At 36.0% G+C, this 21,745-nt stretch overlaps 1 protein-coding gene across 3 annotated transcripts; it reads right to left on the reverse strand.

The window, feature by feature from the left end:
• Nucleotides 1-59: 59 nt before the first annotated feature.
• Nucleotides 60-6,833, reverse strand: LOC103957422 (U-box domain-containing protein 4-like). Of its 3 annotated transcripts, none has more exons than XM_018649883.2 (6): nt 6,665-6,833; nt 4,997-5,028; nt 3,751-4,031; nt 2,858-2,974; nt 566-2,608; nt 60-467 (listed from the first exon to the last, which is right to left on the reverse strand). In XM_018649883.2, exons 3-6 carry the CDS (start codon nt 4,024-4,026, stop codon nt 408-410), a joined length of 2,496 nt encoding a protein of 831 aa, XP_018505399.2. In that variant the 5' UTR covers nt 4,027-4,031; nt 4,997-5,028; nt 6,665-6,833; the 3' UTR covers nt 60-407. The 3 variants fall into 3 exon arrangements, with proteins under 3 accessions (XP_018505399.2, XP_009367860.2, XP_009367853.2); XM_009369585.3 differs by having other exon boundaries at nt 4,997-5,034; XM_009369578.3 differs by lacking the exon at nt 4,997-5,028.
• Between the last annotated feature and the right edge of the window lie 14,912 nt (nt 6,834-21,745).

The raw sequence follows: 21,745 nt of genomic DNA on the forward strand, positions 1-21,745 counted from the left end.
AAATAAATTAATAAATAAATAAAACCACCGCACAAAATACTCCGCAAACGTCCAGAAACTCACTAAAACCACGCAAGGTAATATGTCAATGTCTATGCTGCCGACAGAGACAAACGGATGCCCAACATCAACAATTTCAAATTACACGTTTGCCATCATCATCTTGCCTAAACAGTCCAACCACCAGACTTACAGGTATGAATGTTTCTTCCAACAGTCAGAGTTAGGTATATTTTACAAATCAGACTCGTACAAATCTTTGATCAATCGTTTGTTTTTCCGTCTTCTTTACAAATCACATTAAAATCCACACAATGAATCCTTTAACCGCGTTATTTGCACCAACCAATTTACACATCATCTATAGAAGCTGAACCAAAACCTCGGCTGACAGCAAACAATTTCGATTATCCTCTACCAGCATTACCTTGTCTATGGTTTCTGAAGTAGCTAAGGAGCGTCTGCGCCTGCAACAAAATCAGAAACACTATATTCAATACATCATTCGTAAAATTAAATAAACTGGGGGGGTGAGAGAAGCAAACATTACAAGAAGCACCGGTACCTTCTCTTTGGCCCTTGGGGTGCCAGATTGTGACAATACTACTAATGGTGGGACAGCTCCTTCTTGGAGCACCTGACTGCAATATCGATTACTGTTTGTGCAGAGCTGTAAAAGAGCAGCAGCTGCATTTTCCTTCCCTCTTGCAGAACCCAATTCAACAACCTCGACGAGAACAGGGATCCCACCCTCCTGACCAATTGCTGTCCTCCCATCAGGAATTGTTGAAAGATTAGCCAAAACAGCAACTGCCTTGTCAACCATTCCAGCCGCTGGGTCCATCAACTCCACTAGGTACTTAACAGCACCAGCTTGAACAATTCGACCCTTATTCTCATGAAAAATTGACAAATTAAACAAAGCTGTGGCTGCATCTTTCCTCCCTCTTGGACTCCCATTCCCCAATAAATCAACCAGGGGCCTGATAGCCCCTGACCTTCCAATGCGAACCTTGTTGTCCTCGATCACCGAAAGGCTGAAGAGAGTGGCAGCTGAGTTCTCCTTGGCCTCTGCACTCCCTGTCTCAAGGACATGAATCAGAGGTTCAATTGCATTGGCAGTAGCAATTGCAGTTTTGTTGTTATCATTGATCGATAAGTTAAGAAGTGCTGTGACAGCATTCTCCTGAACTCTTGTATCTGCAGAGCGGAGCAAATCCACCAACAAGCCAATGGCCCCACAACTTGCAATGACAATCCGATTATCCATATTATGTTTCGCAAGTAACCGGAGTTGAAATGTTGCCTCTCTTTGTGTATCAAGTGAAGTGCTTTTCAAGTCCTCAACCAGGTTACGAACTTGGGCTTCAAGTTCAGAAAGGTCAGGTCTTGTTTCAATAGGTGGAGAAGAAACTATCCTTGGGATTAAGCTAGATGGTCGGCGCCACATTTGGTTTCGAGGTCTTGCCTCTACTATTCTGATTGGCAACTCAGTTTGTCTCTGTTGGGGGGCCAAGGTAGCAACAGCTTGTGGTTCTGATTTCAACTCCCCAGAAGCATCACTGCTGTAGCCTGACAGACTGGTCGATACCTGTAAGGCCCCATTGCCATTGACTGGAGTTCCTTGACTACAATTGGCATTGGAAAGTACGCTGGAAGCTGACGCGGTTCTATTATGGCTTTGAGATGACTGCTCAACTTCAATAAAATTAGGAAGTTCATCTCGAGATGGTGACATAGAGTGTTGGCTATCTCGATCTGTACTCCTTTCTTCTAAGTTAGCAGACCTGTCTTCAGAATTTGCTAGTGATATTCTTTCAATATCCAAATCCTGCCTAGTTCCAACTATACCAGGCAAGGAACCTTCTGATGTAGAACGAGGATGCAATGGAGAACTTCTCTCCGGATACAGTGGACCAGATGAGAACAAGTTCTTCGAGGGAGAACCAGTAGACCGAGTTGACTCAGGTGACATCGATTGACTGACCCTGGAATGAGGAAAAATAGATGAATCCTTTGGTGCACCAGGCTCTGCTTGCCCAAGAAGGTGTGCTGCCTTAGCAGGATCAGGCAGTTTCACATTGTTTGACTCACACCAATTTGCAATTAGTGCCTTCACAGTGTAATTAGGTATCAAATTGCTGTGAGCCAAAGTCTGCCGTGTCTTTGGACAAACTGTGAGGCCAAGACCGATCCAGTTCTTGATGAAAGTCCTCTCGTAGGTTTGACCTGATGCCACGATCACTGGATCCGTCATCAGCTCCAGAGAGAGGGGGCAGCAGAAATCAGCAGGTATTGGAACGGGGCTGCAGCTCTCGGATTGCTTTATCGTAATAAGGCGCTCGTGCAGACTGGTAACAAGGGATATCAGATGCTCAATATACTCTGCTTCTTCAATCTTTTCAGATTGTTCAGCATTTTCCTTCAACTTTTCAAGTGCTACAGCCTCAATAAGAATCTCCTGGTTGGACCTCAAGCTAAGGCCCTCTGCAATTTTCACTAGGATCTCTGAGCTTGGTCCAACACCCTCCACTTGATCGTTTATAGCATCTTTAATGACAGTTGATATTTGTTCATATCCCATGTGCTTAAATTTTTGTATGCAGTGCTGCAAAATAAACACAGTGAGTCTCAGACATCATAAAAGAACTTATCTAAAACTCTTCCCATATCAGAAGTTCACTAAAACGCTAGAAATTGCTTCTTCCATATTCGAAAGATCATTAATAATTTTACCAGCTAACGGATGGCTTCTCATCTAACTAATGTACTTTAATAAGCAATGAATTGAAGAAACTTAGTGTTATGCTCTATCTGAAACAGAATGGAACAGGTAAGAAATAAACACATTTGCTACCTCAAGAGATGCTGAACCCAATTCATCAGGAAGATGCTGCGGGGATGTCTTCAACAGTTGAAAGATATCCAGGCCAGAAGTCCATATCTTTGATATCAATGACTCAACCTGAAGAACCTACACGTCATAGGATAAGATGTTTAACTAAAACACAATTTTTTTTAAGTCCATGCCATACTTTCAAACTTGATGAAAGCTAAGAGGCGTCAGGAAAAAAAAAAAAAAAAAAAAAAGCAATGTAAAATTCATTAAATGACACTAATAAAAAGAATTAGCAATGGCCATTTAAGAATTGGGGCTGCACATGCTTCCAATTCTTACATTTCTAAAGCAACCTTAGACTCTCTAAAGAAAGCTAAGAGGCGTCAGGAAAATAAAAAAGCAATGTAAAATTCATTAAATGACACTAATAAAAAGAATTAGCAATGGCCATTTAAGAATTGGGGCTGCACATGCTTCCAATTCTTACATTTCTAAAGCAACCTTAGACTCTCTAAAGAAAAATTTACATCCTTCCAGAAGAAAAGACTAATCAGCAAACCTGATGACAAGGATTTAAAAATGGGAGGATAAATGAGAAAATGAAGAGACCGCCATTGCTACTGTATATGTCACAATGCAAATTCATCAGCCATTTTCTTTCATCCCATATAGACTAATAATCCTCCCAAAACATGCGGTTTCAAATTCATGTATTGAAAAACATGGAAGAACAGATATGGCAACAAGACAAGAGAATCACCAAATTTGTACTAATCACTTTACCCAAAAAAAAAGTATTGATGAAACTTATAGTGAAGATTATGAATATGACAGGTCAAATCTAGCTTAAATTTTCCTAAGAGACACCATTCATCCTAACTACAAAACACAACTGAATAGAAGTAACTTACAAGCTTGACTTTACTAAACAATGGCTGCCAGTCTTCAATTTGCTCCCTCAACTCATCAACATATTGACCCAGTTCTTCAAATGGCTTATTAAGCAGTTCATAAGAAGCTATTTCAGAATCAGCAATGGCATCAAGTACAGTCTTCAACAATTTTAATATCTCTTCAGCTCTTTTGCAGTACTTCAAAACCGGGTCAAAGTTTATGTTGTCATGAGATGATAAATGGAAAAAAGAGGAGATGTTATTAAGAAGTGCTTTGAACAATGATATCTCCATCACACCTGCATCAACAATTTAACATATAATAAGTACAAATAGTCTCTTTGCAGCAGAAAGGAGTAGAAAAAAAGCCTTGAAAAGTAATGGAAAAACAAACTTATTATATATTTCAAAAATAATAGTGACCATATCACAGAGCAATTACATTCAAAAGTGTTCACCTTTTTAAAAATTGGAATCAATTAATTTATCTGAACTCATACAGATTTACAGTTAGCAAATTTTTATCAGGTTACCCTGTTTCCACTGTTCTCTTGATCAATGCATTTGTACATCGTTGATGTCAAACATGTGCTTAATCTCAATCATAATTCATCAATGGTTCCTAATAACTTAGGTAACCTAATCAGCTAAAGTGTAGATGTAGTGAGCTATGATCATCAAGACATATAATGAAGCTGTCTTTCATTATATAAATACTGAAGAAGATAAAAGATGTATGTATTTTTTTTTTTACATTTCTGTTCTAAAGGGATAATTGAAGTCAGTTCTCTGCCCCCATTGCATTATTGCCAAATTACTAGTTGTAACACACATGCCCAGAGAGGGAGAGAGCCTCGAACATATTTGAATAGGCAGGTACTATAAGTTTTCTAATGCCTTTAGCTCCCATATAATGTTCATGTATGCTTATAAACAATCATTATAATGTGTTTCTTGCAGCATATTTACTTGTTTTAAAAAATTTACACCCCAACAAAATCACTAATCCATCTTGTTTTAAGATTTCTTAGTATAAAACCCCCACTTGTATTTTTTTGTATCGTTCTTGCTGGCATGACATTCAAGACATGTGCCTCCATGAGATTAAACTGATGCATATGATTAGGAAGGAACATTTTGTTAAAGGGATGAAACAGGCAGATTCTTAACAAAATCATCATATTAATGAAGAACATGGTACTAAGTATAACTTAAATGTACTCCTACGAACAGATTTCAAATAACAAGGAAAGAATGGTTGCACCTTTATTCACACCGAAGCAATCTTTCTCATTTCTGATCCTTCAAAAACCAAATCAAACCACAAAAATGAAGAAAAGAATTCTCAAAACCCAATCAAAACCTATGAACACTCACTATCAAGTTGTAAAACTCAAATCTTAAAAATCAAACCCCAGCTATTGAACCCTGCCAAAAAAAACAAAAACCCCACACTCCAACTATGAGATCCATAAACTTCCAAGCATGAGATCCATATCTAATATGAAAAAAGGGCAATTAAAAGCTATTATTGAAAATTTAAATCTTTATTATTAATTGCCTTGGGACATAAACAATAAATAATTTCTCCCCAGAAGTAAATGCTGACAAATTTCCTACTATCCTTTTCATCTGAGCTTTTTTATTGAACATGAAGGAACATCTCTTTCCCGATATGCATAGTCAAAGGAACATCTCTTTCCGATATGCGTTCTCTTCTTTCCTTCTACCTTTCCAGTCGGAACGGTGGATAAGAAATTCCACGTATGGGCCAAAAGTGTCTACTTTGATTTTCCCTCTCCTCCTCATTCCATACCCACAAATGAAACTAGTCTGTCACCAACAGTCCCTTCTCTTATCTCTCTTATTTGTCCTCTGCCTTTTTTCCAACCATACAATACAGAATTAAAATTTGAAAATGATTAACTGCAGGTTGTTGCGTAATTCCGTGTTCTTATTTGTTGATAAGAGTTTCCTTCTATTTTTACCAAACTATTATGCGGGTGCATTTGGATGAGGGAGTTTAAATTTCAAAATGACAAAAACTTAAAATGATGGGATTTCAAATTGTAGAATTTCTCGCTTGGGTAACTTATTAAGCATAATAGGATTTAAAAAAGAAAACTTAAAGATTATCTTTATGGTACTAGCAATCGACAAAATAGTGGTAGTGATGGTAGCTGTGGTAATGTAGGTGATGGTCGGAGGTGACAACAACGAGATTTATGTTGGTGATAGTCCAAGTAGTAAGGTGGTGGCAAGGTCAGGCTGGGGACAGTGATGCAAGTGGTGGTTTTAATGATGGTGACAATAACAGTAGAGTGGGCGCCGACGACCGTGGAGAAAGGATGGTGGTGACTGAGATTGCAGTGTTGGTGGCAAGTTGGGGATTTCGTGATGGTGGCAGGCTTTTGTCGTAATCCCATATCCGTTTTGGAAATGACACCTATTCGAAATTTATTAGTTCGTTACAGTTCCTGACTACAAATCTAAATCAAGCCTCCCGCTTCCCGCCTCTGATAACGCCTTGCCCAAATTAATAACTATGATCCAAATGCAAAAGACCTCAAAAGTCAAAAATCATAAACCCACCCAATCCAATTCAATTACAACACTTATCCATCTCAAATACACATTACCAATTCCCATTTCTGTCTTCTCTGTCTCATATATTGATTTTCATCATATCGAAAAACCGCAACCATTCGGCTTATAAAACCAAACCACATATACAATCACTAATTCCAAAATTGGGAAGAAAAAAAACATTTCTGATGTGCAGAATTCAAATTTCGCAACAAGTATTAAACCCAGAAAGCGATTTGAGTGCCAGAACTGAAAACACAGTCCAACCAAAGCAGAATGATCAAATTAAAAAAATAAAAAAAACCTAGCTGGATCAAGCTGAAGAGATGAACAGATAAAATTGTACCTGGATTCGGCCAAAACGCAGAAGCATACAGCCAGGGAAACGTCGTTTTGGGCAATCCTTGTTCCTTCTTTTCCTTTCCAAAACCCCACTCCTGGAGAGAACAGCTACTGGAAGTTTCTCAAGTCTCCGGCTTGGATGATTTTTTTTTTTTTTAATTTATTTTTTATGAGGGAGTTTTTGTACCTTTTTAATTAATTAATTTTTTATATTATATTATTATTGTGTTTGGGAATTGAAGAATATAGTATAATAGTAATAGTACAATTGCTGGCGTTTTTCTAAACTGTTACGTAGCATCTGATGCTCCTAATTTTTATTTATTTTTTTAATCAAACAGGCGGGTTGCAGTTACTTAAAATTATGTTCCAATAAACATTCTTTTTTATTTTTAATTGAGAAATTTTATGTTCGATTTTTGCTAAAGACAAATTTAAATAATTATTACTAATCATATTTTAAAGTTAAGTCCATCATATTTCCTCTTAATATAAATATATCATTTGTTAAAAAAAAAAATTGCACGGGTTGGAAAAAATTTGCACGAGGTAACAAGTTTTTATTGTCCCACTATTCAATTTTTTTTGGAAAAAAATAAAAGAAATCATTTATTTTCTCTGCCTCTCTCATAAGGTTAAAATATCAAATCAGACCACATCCCCACCCTCCACCTATTCTCTCCGCCCAATCGCACCATCATCTTCCCCTTTGCCTGAATCAAAAACCTCACTCCCTTCCCGGCCCACCACTCACAGATCCGACTAACCCACCACAGCCCTTTTGGCCCAACTACCCCGGAGCAAGTGTAGCTCTGAGAATTCCAAGTCTTGGCGGTAGGCGGTGGTGGGCCGTTCAATTGAGGAGCTACTGGGATTCGTTTGCATAGTTGGAGACTGGACATTCTCGTCATTACAATATATTCATTTTTGTAATTAAAAATTGATAGGATACTGCCAAGTGGCTTAATAAGATGATGACATGTGTACATGGTTGTTAGTAGTTAGAAGATAAATAGCAAGTTGTAGCAATTGGAAATGAGTGAATGAAATTGTATTGTTGTTCTCATGTTCTGTTACCTATCTCTCTGTGCAATTTTGGAAGATGTAGAGTAGGGTTCTAACAATTGGTATCAGAGCCAGTGGTTCATCCCCTCAATCCTTCCTTTTGTATAACATAGCAAGCATCGCGAAGAACCATGGAGTCAAGGGTTTCAAACCTTGAATCCAAGATCGATGAATTCCAGGCTACACAAGAGGAACTCAAGTCAACACAGAATTCGATTCTTCATCAACTTTAAGTGCGAGATTTGATCATTCATTAACTTCAATCCCTTATGGTGCGCTACAATGGTGGTTTGAAATATGGTGGTGAATTTTATGCAGCTAAACCAACATATCAGTCGTTCATCAACATGACATCTCCCATCTCTCTTGTGAAATCGAATCAAGTCGTTCTCAAGCTTCAATCTTTCCACGAGGAAAAGATTGTTCCGTCCAATATACAAGCCCAAAAGTCCTTCTTGTTTACGACCAACATTGAACAAATTCAAGAGGATTCGCAACAAACATCACAACGACAAGCAACGCGAAGCCTCTCTACCAATTATTGGCTTCCAATCATTGCTACCAGCAACAAGGCTACTTCTTGATTCTACTTGCAATCTGGGTTTTGCATTCTTTGTATCCAATGTGCAAAAGTCGAATTGCACAGGTCATGGATACAAAAAGGTTGGTTCCGTCAAAGAAAGATTCAAGCCTCCTGATTTTTCTATGTTTGATGGAAGTCTTATAGATTTTTCGATCCGTTTTGATGTGGGTTTCATTCTTGATGCGAAACAAATGTTAATTCCAAGAGAAGTAGTAGGTGTTCACTTAGGCCACAATGTCTTCGATGAATTGCAGCACTCAAAACATATTGGTGTTCTTCAGTTAGGCTATCATATGCCGATTTCTGACTCGGAAGGTACACTTATTATTGGGCATTTTACTTCCAAATTTCAGGTCGTAGATGTTTACGATTCTAAATTTATTGTTTGTAATGTTGAATTTTGCAAAATGGTACTACGGATCTTCGGCACGATATTGAATTGGTTGCTTCAAATTTTGGTGATAAGATAAATGATGAATCCAAGATAATGGTAGTGGGTTTATATCAGTTTATGAAAGCACATCCATCAATTCTTGAGAATGAATGCCAAAAACAATGGGTTGGAATGTATGCCCACTATGTGTTTGTTGGAATGCAGCAAACAGTCAAAATTGTTTCTTTAAAGCTTGGCTTCCATGAATTCACTCGTGACAAAAGCAGAACAACTATTCCAAGGCTCTTTCATTCAAAATCAGCCACTGTTCTTGAATCTGATTGTAAGAATGGCAAATCCCAAGTTTTTATTTTGGAAATTCATGTTTCCAATGTTGGTTTTTAAGAAAACAGAATTGTCTGGGTCTCGTGTGAAGGAAGATTTGTGAAAAACATGTTCATTTAAGCAACATCAATAGCATGCAATTAACAATTAAAGGCGGAATCATGTTTGTATGCACTTAAAACAAAACATTTACCCATGAAATTCAAAGCCTAGTAGATAGGTGAACCAAGACTCAACTCAAAACAAAGTGAGTTGAGAAATCAATACCTTTGTAGATTCCTCTTTGCACAAGCAAAGGCTAATCACCCAAAGAGAGGGCCTTCATTCCTTGCATCTTAGATCCATGGATTTGGATGAATGAAAAGGTTTCTCCAAGTTCCCAAAATTGAGAACCTCTAATGATTCATCACCAAGGCATAATGAAGAAGAAATGAGTGACCTTGGAGGAGTTTGATTGCTAGATGATCCCTCCAAGGTGGCCTAAATTTTAGAGAGAAATGAGAGCTTGTGTTCTCATCCTTTCCCCAAAAATTACCATATGTAAATTTTAGGCTATAAAGTCCTTTATATAGTCTCTTCAAATAAGTGACCTAATGGACCAAAAGCCCTATTCTTCTAACATGGCAAGCCTATAGGGTTTATTGGGCTTTCAAGCCCTTTGTTTATTCAAGTTGTCATACAACTTGAGTTAATGGGCTTGACATTCAAATCCCATTGGGCCTTGCGGCCCAAAACTAACCCGAGGTCTTTAACGAACTTATTCGTTTGATTAATTAACATATTAATTAATCCTAGCCTTAGATAAATAATTAAACCATTTAATTATTCTTACTCATCTCCGTTGTTTCTTCAAACTCTACCTTACTCGGTGAACGATCCATTAGTTTCCTTTTAGCGAGGCAGTGGGCGATTAAAACTGTTTCTAATCGATTGTGAATTGAAACTTACTTTCAATTCTCCCATTAGTGATAATACACTTTTAGGGCTTCCACAAACCATGGTTGATGCCTAGCAGCATGTCATGGTTACCCAAGCTAATCAGAAGAGGTGGAGAACCTATTCAGTTTTAGGATTACAAATGCAATACGGTCTTTCTCTAATACAATACTCTTGACCACATTGTTTGGTTTGATAGTTTATTCATGTCTACTATCCAATGTGAGTCTTGTGCTTATATGATTACCTTGAATGTGATTTGGAACACATTCCTAAATCTCATTCATACTTTGGCCAAAGATTCTTAATCATATCATAGAGTATTCTCCCTCAAACAGTTTGAAGGTTAGAGATCCCTTGTTGCGCATTCACTTGCCTCCATGGCTAAGTGGCTTAACCCTAACGATGCCATGGACACCCTCCTGATGGAGTGACTTTGACATAATCAAAGATTAAGGACCTAACCACAAGACAACTGTGATGCCTCAGGTCAAAAGACTAATTTGCATTATCCCAACCATGAGTTCTCATGTGACATGAATTTGAGAACTCTTCGTTGATCGTGTTCAGTGAACTTATTCTCTATTGAGCACCTACGTACTTGTCTTGATGTCACACACACCAATGACTCGAGACTAGTCACTCTCCCTGAGAGAAGACATAGCACGTACTGATCTTAACGGACTGTCAATGCCCAATTGACAATCCTATGATCAGGAACGTTTAGGATGTGTCAACGAAAGAATGGTCTCATGAATCTAACTTCTTTAGATCGCATTCTTCCAATCACATATTCCTTGGACTTATCGTTTAAGCATATAACATTTATATGAGACGACTCAAACAATAATGTTTGCCCTTCATATTAAACTAGATTAGTTTAACATGTGAAATGTCCATAAAGTATCATCATATGATTGGTTTTAGGGCACATTTTCAACAATCTCCCACTTGCACTAGAGCCAATCAGCTTAGTCATCAGTGATGATACCTCTTCTGTAGTCATTTCATAAATGACTGAGTAGTAGGCCTAGACAATGGATATCTATATGTTATCCATAGAAGCAACCTTGAGAATAACGACGTCACCATTATACATGATTCTCAATCATGTGGTTCAGTCTCTCATTTGAGTTCAGACCTTGATGAGACCTTGATTCCCTGGCTTGAGCTATCGCCCCATTAATGTCATACACTTTCTGGTTGGAACCGAATGGAGAGTTCATGAATGAACTTTCTCATCCAAACAACAATGTTGTAAGCTTCTATATGGCAATATATTTTGCATACATGATGGAACACATTAAAGTCATTACTTTTAACGTTTCCACCCAAATATCTCTTTAGTCATAATAAAGAGATATCTCATTATCACTTCATTCATAATGAAGAGATATTCTATGATGGATTAGATTCATAATCTAATACATTTACGCTTCCATTACGTTACTCTAATTCTTCCTCATTCTTTAGGAATCCATCCTTAGTATTTCTTAAATACCTAAGGATTCACTTGACAGTTGCCATGGTTCTGATCCTGGGCTTGCACTGATATCATCTTGTACCGTTCTAGGTACAACTTATATCAATGTTTTCATACAATATGAAATACATAAATCACCTTTCTGCGTATGCATAAAGGATTCTATTTACGCATTATTTCTTTGGAAGTCAAAGGGTACATTCCCTTTGAGAAGAACAACTTCCTAGTCTCACTAGAATTGTCATTCTAATTGAAGTTTATCATCATATGAGAAACTTCCTAGCATCTTATTGTCTATTTTAGGGATTGATATAATCCAATTATATCTTGAAATCTATCATTATAGATTTCCATCCCATGTATATAGACTATGTCGCCCATATACATTCTATCATTATAGAATGTTTAAAGTCATAACTTTAACGATGAAGAATTCCTTTCATTTTCAAAATTAATATATATCATGTATATATATTCAAATTTAGGAATATGATCAACTCCCACTAATCTTTTGTAAACCTAGTAAACAAAAGATTCATTTGCATCTTTATGAGAAATCAAACAATTGATCTTTTCTCATAAGACGCTTATAGCTCCCACTAGCTTGCTAAGATCCATGATGGATGGATCTCTACAACTAACCTGTCTTGTGATTTATTGTTTTAGACATATATTATCAAGACTATCTTAATAATGGTTTCGGAAACCCATATTATGTCCAAACCATTCTTCAACTGAGACGGTTTATAAACCTTGGAGCTTGTGGTATAGGAACTAGGTTGTCTTAGAAGTATATATCATATATATATGGGTAATTGATAATGTCCAACGAACTAAATCTTATTCATGTTCATTCTTCTCCTAATGGAGAAATTCATTATCTTACGATGCTACTTTCCTTGATATTTTTCAAGGAAATTAATCTAAAGTGTTACTTTTACCTTGGATCAAATCTAAGGAGGTAAATACTTTAGACGTCTTACTCATCTACTTACATTTCTTGAATTCTTTGAAACCTTTTGTAAAGTATTCGGACTTGTGTTTATTCAAAATAAACTATAGTCCAACCGAGAGTGATCTTCGGTGAATGTCATACAACATGAGTAGTATTATGTTGTGGATAAGTGCCACTAACATCTAAGTGAATTAACCTCAACAACTTTGTGATTCTTTCTTCTTTCCAAAAGAATAAAGATTCGAACATTTCGCCTCTATACAATTTTAACAAGAAGGTATTGGATCCGGATCTAACGATCCAAAGCATCCATCTATGACCAACTCGTAACTTATGTTTTAGAGGTGTCAAAACTCAGTTGGGATTAGTCACTCCCTTGCAACCTTTTGGGTTTTAAGCATAATCGTATTCTAAACAGTTAAACTACCACATCATCTCTACTATAGAGACAACCAATTAAATTACAATAATCTAATTATTGATTAATAAAGAACAATGTTTTGTCAAACAAAACATTCATCCATCTCTACTATAGTGACGGATTTAAGTTCCTTAAAATTGGAATGTAAAGACAATCTTTAGTATTTTCCAATTTCTTTGGTAGTTCATATGAGGAAGTAAGTACAATCCGCTTTCGCAGAGATCTATATTCGATTCACGTTTGGATTGTGAAGTACTTTCTCTTCTCTCATTAATCTTCTACTTCTTATTAGCACACTTTTACAACAATTGTAAAACATAGTTACTAATACAGAATCATGCATTCAAGTAGAAGAACCAACTGTTATGAACTTTTCAAGAACATTTTACAATACCTTCGAAAGGTGTGTTCTTGACACTTGCAAGACATTTCTTGCAAATACCCCTTCCAATGTCCATCCTTTCATAAAGAAAGTTTGTTCCCTTGAAGTTATTTTGCCTTCTTCATTTGACTTCCCTTTTGATTACAATAGTCATGGTCCCTAAACTCTCACTATCTCTCTTGAAACTTATTTCAAATGTGTTATACACATCAAACGATTTGGAGAGCGTGCGGTTATTGTTCACTATATATTTTACAATAAACTTAGTGAACCATTAGGATAGGGACACAAAGGTGAAGTCCTTGCCTAGTTTCCGTCTCGTTAAGTGGTTTAACACTTCAACACTCAATGATTCAAAATCATCATAAGTCCATATAAATGGACTATTTTTGTCAACCAACCATTATGTTCTAAACATAATAACAAACTTTCAAGAGTTGTTCAAGGCAACTCTCATTTCTTCATACAACAATTTGTAAGTGAAGAATCATGGCACATAAAGTGTCCATGCCCTTGTGCTTACTTCTCAAGTTCCTTGTTCGTGTAACAAAGAGACAAGCACTAAAGTTTGTGTTGATTAAGGGTTGTTCAAAGCAACTCTTATTTCTTCATACAACAATTTGTATTTGAAGAATTATGACATTTAAAAGTGTTGTCCTTCTCATGTTAGACTTATCTAACATATTCTTCCAATGATACATTATCAATAGGAAGATTGTGAGGATGAGACTACTTAGTTACATCTTTAAAGACAATCTATGGGATTGTAGAACTAAGTCCGGAATATTAAAGCATTCGGCTTTTCTTTGTCAAGTTTTGGATAGCGTTTGCAAATATATTGGTAAACAAATACATAACGAATATAAATTGATTGATTTTAAGCCATTTGATTCGGGTCTTTAAATCAAATAGCACCACCCACTATTTTTGGCAAATTCCATATCCCTCATCGGAATTCGAGAGTGTTGGAGGAAACTCTTAGTAGGGTATGGGAGGCTCACTATTACCAAGCCCACCTCACGATGATACGATATCGGCTAGCATTAATAATAATGAGAGAGTACGCTTACTCATTTGCATCTCTTGCAAGTACCCATCTTATTTGGCCTCTAGAGAATGTTGCCTCACAATGATATGATATCGGCGCCATTGCACTTAGTTAAGTTATTCCTACCATGCTTAGTTCATGAAGGGGTTCAAGAATAGCCTCACAATGATATGATATTGGCCATCCTCGTTGCCTACACTCACCTCATCATATGCGTATAGACTCCTCCTGAGTGTAAGCATGCACTTTGTACTCCCCCATGATAGGGTGAAGCCGGTGTACAAGTCACAAACGATTGGAGCCTACCACGGTGGAAGGCCACGAAGAGATATTCAAAGCATCTCTCGCTTATCAACTTAATATTGATTTGGTTGAGGGTTTTTAGGTCTCATCACATATAAACATACATTTTAATCCAATTAAAACATTTTGGTCCTATTACAACTATTGGTCCATATGATTGATTTAGTAGTATATAATACTCCCACTATGCTTTTAAAACGGTTTTTAAAGCAAGACAATATGGTACTACTAACATAAAATTTGCATTCATTGATGGACTATATAGTTGCCTTAGGGCCTTAGGATGACTATGAACCTTTGATTAGATCCAACACGAGCCTTGTGTTGAATCTCGGTCTAGGGATGGTGATTGATTTTAGTTACGCGTTTAATCACATTAAGGCGTGTTGTCTTATTGGGCGTTGGACCCAACTACTCCAATTTCATGCATATCGAATAAAACAAGAAAGGATTACTTCAAAGTAAATAAGAGCTTATACTCTTTTACAACAATTGATCAAATCAAATTACTTTAAAGTAAAGAAGAGCTTATGCTCTTTTACAACAATTGATCATATCAAATTACAACCAAAATTTAATCTACACATTCCCATGGTTCAAACAAATTTGAAACAGCCTTTCACATAGCTCAATTATAGTAGGCTTATGTTCATAATCACCATTTATTTAATTAATTAACGCTTTAACTAATTAAACTTGAATGCAACATTTTCATTTGGTTTTTGTATCCATAGAATTGATTTAAATGGAGCTAAATGAAATGAAAATCCAATTCTCATTTAAAGAGACAAAACAATTTTGTTCTCTACCTAATTTGGGCCAAAATGCTATGACCTCAACTTGTTTGGGCCATAGTGCAATTAACCTCAACTTTTGGGCTATTTTGCAAAAACTTAAACTTTTGGGGTCACTTTGTAAAAACACAAAAGTCCACTACTTCATGTAATTACAACTAGAACCCAAAAATTTTCACAAAAACTAAAACTTCATTAAAGGAGCAAAACAATTTGTCCTTTTAGTGATTTTGGACCTTTACGTAAAAACGTAAACTTTTGGGTCAAAATGCAAATACACAAAAGTATCAAAACTTTATATAATTGCACAAAAGCCCCACAAGGACCCTAATTGATTAGGGTGGCTGGTTTTGAAGCAAAGTAATAAAAAAAAATTTCAAAGTTTTTGTAAGTGGGGTGTGTGTAATGGAATAAATCATTACATACCTACCCACTAAAATTTCTTTAATTTTTCAAAACAAATATCTAATATATTTAAACATAAGAAATATTTCAAAACAAAAACTTTATGAAATAAATCAAAACTTTGAATCAAAACACCAAACCTTTTGTTCTTGGCAAGAACATATCAAGAACAATGAAGAACATCCATGAAAACCCATAAGAGCTCCTTGAACATTCTTCACCCAAAAACATACCAAAACCACTCAAACTTAAGGGAAATAACATACAATCATACTAGGGTACATAGGGGTTCCAAAAGTCACTTTAAAACACTTTTAACAAGTCAAACAAGAACCCAAAAATCCACCCTTTGGATTTGGCCGAATTTCCCCAAAAACATGGCACCAAATTTTAGCTCCAAAATTCATGCTCATATGAACTACATCTACAACATTTGAGATGGCAAATTTTCTAACAAAATTTACTTTCAAAGAAGCAAGAATAAAGCTTGTAACAATTACAACATTTAAATCACAAACTATGAACTACAAAACCCAAAAGGATTCACCAACTACTAGACTTAGGCTCTTGATACCACTTGAAGGAAGATTTGTGAAAAACATGTTCATTTAAGCAACATCCATAGCATGCAATTAACAATTAAAGGCGGAATCATGCTTGTATGCACTTAAAACAAAACATTTACCCATGAAATTCAAAGCCTAGTAGATAGGTGAACCAAGACTCAACTCAAAACAAAGTGAGTTGAGAAATCAATACCTTTGTAGATTCCTCTTTGCATAAGCAAAGGCTAATCACCCAAAGAGAGGGCCTTCATTCCTTGCATCTTAGATCCATGGATTTGGATGAATGAAAATGTTTCTCCAAGTTCCCAAAATTGAGAACCTCTAATGATTCATCACCAAGGCATAATGAAGAAGAAATGAGTGACCTTGGAGGAGTTTGATTGCTAGATGATCCCTCCAAGGTGGCCTAAATTTTAGAGAGAAAGGAGAGCTTGTGTTCTCATCCTTTCCCCAAAAATTACCATATGTAAATTTTAGGCTATAAAGTCCTTTATATAGTCCCTTCAAATAAGTGACCTAATGGACCAAAAGCCCTATTCTTCTAACATGGCAAGCCTATAGGGTTTATTGGGCTTTCAAGCCCTTTGTTTATTCAAGTTGTCATACAACTTGAGTTAATGGGCTTGACATTCAAATCCCATTGGGCCTTGCGGCCCAAAACTAACCCGAGGTCTTTAACGAACTTATTCGTTTGATTAATTAACATATTAATTAATCCTAGCCTTAGATAAATAATTAAACCATTTAATTATTCTTACTCATCTCCGTTGTTTCTTCAAACTCTACCTTACTCGGTGAACGATCCATTAGTTTCCTTTTAGCGAGGCAGTGGGCGATTAAAACTGTTTCTAATCGATTGTGAATTGAAACTTACTTTCAATTCTCCCGTTAGTGATAATACACTTTTAGGGCTTCCACAAACCATGGTTGACGCCTAGCAGCATGTCATGGTTACCCAAGCTAATCAGAAGAGGTGGAGAACCTATTCAGTTTTAGGATTACAAATGCAATACGGTCTTTCTCTAATACAATACTCTTGACCACATTGTTTGGTTTGATAGTTTATTCATGTCTATTATTATCCAATGTGAGTCTTGTGCTTATATGATTACCTTGAATGTGATTTGGAACACATTCCTAAATCTCATTCATACTTTGGCCAAAGATTCTTAATCATATCATAGAGTATTCTCCCTCAAACAGTTTGAAGGTTAGAGATCCCTTGTTGCGCATTCACTTGCCTCCATGGCTAAGTGGCTTAACCCCAACGATGCCATGGACACCCTCCTGATGGAGTGACTTTGACATAATCAAAGATTAAGGACCTAACCACAAGACAACTGTGATGCCTCAGGTCAAAAGACTAATTTGCATTATCCCAACCATGAGTTCTCATGTGACATGAATATGAGAACTCTTCGTTGATCGTGTTCAGTGAACTCATTCTCTATTGAGCACCTACGTACTTGTCTTGATGTCACACACACCAATGACTCGAGACTAGTCACTCTCCCTGAGAGAAGACATAGCACGTACTGATCTTAACGGACTGTCAATGCCCAATTGACAATCCTATGATCAGGAACGTTTAGGATGTGTCAACGAAAGAATGGTCTCATGAATCTAACTTCTTTAGATCGCATTCTTCCAATCACATATTCCTTGGACTTATCGTTTAAGCATATAACATTTATATGAGACGGCTCAAACAATAATGTTTGCCCTTAATATTAAACTAGATTAGTTTAACATGTGAAATGTTCATAAAGTATCATCATATGATTGGTTTTAGGGCACATTTCCAACATCGTGCACTCTGCCTGTTTGACAAAATGTTGAACTCAGGTTACATTCTTGGTATTAAACTTAGCTACCATGCGGGCATTCGTGATAAAAGTGGTACCAAGTTTCTCTCCAGTTTTGAGTCAATGGATTTATTGGTAAGCTGTGAGGACTCAGGTTTCTGTGTTGTTATCAATTGTTCCATGGGCTACTACTGCAAAGGAGTGACAAGGGCGGAATAATTAGTCAAAGGCTCATCAACTCGAAGTCCAAGAATAAAGATTGTGTTCTTGGTTTTGATTGTTCCAAGGTGATCAAATGTGAGGTGAGTTTTGATTCTTCCATGATCATTGATGGGGAGGATGTTGGTAATTTGGGATTGCATCATTTAGAAGCTTGTATGGACAAGAATAGAAAACATGAAAGAAAGTTCACTCTCTCCAGATTTAGAAATGGTTACTGTGTTGTTCTTGATCGTGACTATTGCAAGGGAATTTGGGATAAGGGTGGTGGCTCAAAATTCAGGATTCCTACTGTTGGAGGAAAATCTCTGGATCTACATCTCTTTTTTGTTGAAGTCACATCTCGTGGTGGGCTTGACAAGGTGATTAGAGATACAAATGGAAGGAAGTGATTGTGGCCTTCAATATTCCAACGATAATTACCAATGCTTCGTTTGTCTTACGGAAGTACTACTTGTCTTTATTGTATCACTTTAAACAGGCCTATTATCTCCATGAAGCGGTTTTAACACCCCAATGCTTGAACCTGTAAGCAAGGACCTTTTCAATAGGTCAGCCACCATAGAGGAAGGTATGAGTAGAAACCAGTTTCCAGGTCAGGAAAGTGCAGAGGTGCAGCTTGGCTCTTCAATCATGGGAACCATTGATGGGAAATTTGACAGTGAATATCTGGTTACTGTCAACTTGGGTTTTGACGAACTGCAAGGTGTCTTGTATCATGCTCTTACAGCTACATATGTTTCTCATATGTTACTAAAAGGTGTCTTGGATCTACGATACAACTTTCATGTCTGGTTTATTAACGGGTGGAAGATTTATGATAATGAGAGATGTTATTCTTTACCATCTTAGTAAAGATGACGCTGAGCAGAGGAAGTTGGATGTAGCTTTCATTGGTGCAAAGTACATGCTAAAGCTAGAAAATGGGTGTCGTGTTTCAGTGGCAAATGATTTGGTCAATACCATTGCTCATTTTTTGGGAGGGTGTATTGTGGATGGCAGAACCATTCCAAGGTTGATGCAACTTGGGAACTATATCATGAACTAAAGATGAAGTTTCCTAAGATTGAAAATTTGTGATAGTCTTAGTTCAATTGTAATCTTACTTTGTGAGGGGGGTATTGATAAGATACTGCCAAGTGGCTTAATAAGATGATGACATGTGTAAATGGTTGTTAGTAGTTATAAGATAAATAACAGGTTTTAGCAATTGGAAATGAGTGGATGAAATTGTATTGTTGTTCTCATGTTCTGTTACCTATCTCTCTATGCAATTGTAAAAGATGTAGCATAGGGTTCTAACAAAAATAAATGAAACTTAATTTATGATTTTTTTTTTATTTTGACTGAAATTCGATAGCCGCTAGAAGGATCGATTTTCCTCTTACGCCGACAGCGGTTACCATTTACAATTTTTTTTGTTTTGGAAATTGTTTTTAGAAACAAACCATTTTGTCAAATCCGAAAAAGGAAATGGAAAAGCGTTTTAAGAAAACTTAAAATTGCAAAACTATCCTTAACTGGTAAGGTTTCTTTTTTTTTTCCTTATTTCTTTTTCCTTTAGTTTGGGTGCATTGTTATTGTTCTTACTAAATTGCGGATTTGTTTAATGTATATAAATGATCAATTTGAACAGAACTCCACATATTCGAACACCAAATTTCACCACAAAGGGGCTTTTTAATCAATTTGAACGAAATCTAGATGAAATTATTGGCAAATTTTCAAAAACGGAATAGAAGAACCCAAAAACAAAAGTGGTGAGAGAAAAAAAAATTAAGGCATATAAGTCATTTCCTTATAGGAATTATTTTTTAATGACGATTACACATTATTTACAATCCAGATATTAAACTCAAATGGTACAACCGTACAACCTATATACTCAAATATAGGGATGTAATTTTTTTGCCAAATTACCATATCAACCATACCATACCAAAGTTATGTTAAAAAAATTGTACCATTGGTAATGGTACAATATTTGTACCGTACCATACATTTTTGGTACGGTAATGATATTCAAAATCATTACTAGCGGTATACAGTACCATACCACTACTATTAATATTATATCATTTATATATAATTAGGTATTATTATCATTATATATGCACTTCATATTTTTTTTTCCTAATCATTTATCCAATCATCTCACCCTCTAACCTCTACTTTCCCAATAAAAAAAACCTAAGCCTTCTTGCGCTGCAACTCTTCATTTTTCACTCATCTAGCCATCAACTTCATCTTTGTTGCTCCAGTTTCGGCGACTCTCTCTCTTCGGAGTCCATCTCATCTTCTCCTTCATCAAATTGGGAAACTTCATCTTTGTTGCTCCAGTTTCGGCGACTCTCTCTCTTCGAAGTCCATCTCATCTTCTCCTTCATCAAATTGGGATGTCTTTCTACCTGGCTTGGTCTATCAAGTTAATTTTTGTAAAATTTTAAAGAACATAGAGATGAAATTTAGGAATCTCTGTACTATTTTTTTAGGGATATTGGGTTCATTCAGCAATTCTTCTATTTATTTACTTCTTGTTTCTTAAATGAATCTCTATAAAATTCTCATAATTAAATAAAAAAAGTTTTAGAAACCCAAAGGGAGTGGCCAAAACACATTTGGGCCTTGAATTGGGTTGGGAAAAAAAAATTTGGCCCAAAACAAAGTGGTAATTATCATTACCATACCATGTCAACCGAACTATTTGGCATACCGAAATTCGGTATACCGAAAGTTTAGCACGGTAATGGTAATATATTTTGTCATACCAAAAATTTGGTATGGTAATTGGTACATGGATTTTGATACGGTAATCTACCAATACCACCCTAGCTCCAATATCAAATTAATATATCATGTAAACATAAAAGTTTTAACTAAAAAAACAAGATGGGGAACGTTTAAGAGATGATTTAATTTGAATTTCATTTTATGTATTTTTTTTTTCGTTTTGTTAAATTATGCTGTGAAGTGATCGTAATAATTTGTAACTCAATTAATTAAAAGTAGTTATCCTTATAGAGGACGGACCATGGCCCCTCTCTGATTTTTGTAAACCCTGATAATGTTGATTTAAAAAATATACATAAATATAATATTGCCTATAGCCTTTAAAATATATGTGTATATTGCCCATAGTCTTCAAGGCTTTTTTGTTTTCCTCTTTCTAACCCTAGTCTATGTACCTGTAATTTTATATTTTTTTTCATTTGCTTTCATTCTAATTTGTAACCATCTGTAATTTTATATTTATATATTTTTTGTTTGTACTTTAATAATTTTTATTTTATTAGTGAAAGACCAAATTAGGCGAATAGTCTTTTCATTTGAACACACGATTGATCAACCTTAATACGAAGCTTTGAGAAATTATGTCGTTACACAGCCTCCACATTCTATATT

This window comes from the organism of the source record quoted next, unplaced genomic scaffold (genome assembly GCF_019419815.1).
Source record: "Pyrus x bretschneideri cultivar Hongxiangsu unplaced genomic scaffold, Pyrus_bretschneideri_v1 Contig8, whole genome shotgun sequence".
In the NCBI taxonomy this organism is placed as follows: domain Eukaryota; kingdom Viridiplantae; phylum Streptophyta; class Magnoliopsida; order Rosales; family Rosaceae; genus Pyrus; species Pyrus x bretschneideri.

Coding starts and splice junctions, on each gene's coding strand:
- LOC103957422 (XM_009369578.3), bottom strand. CDS start 4,026: ATGGAGATATCATTGTTCAAAGCACTTCTTAATAACATCTCCTCTTTT. Junction 2,975..3,750: donor TGTTTAGTAAAGTCAAGCTT/GTAAGTTACTTC, acceptor TATGACGTGTAG/GTTCTTCAGGTTGAGTCATT. Junction 468..565: donor CCCCAAGGGCCAAAGAGAAG/GTACCGGTGCTT, acceptor ATTTTGTTGCAG/GCGCAGACGCTCCTTAGCTA.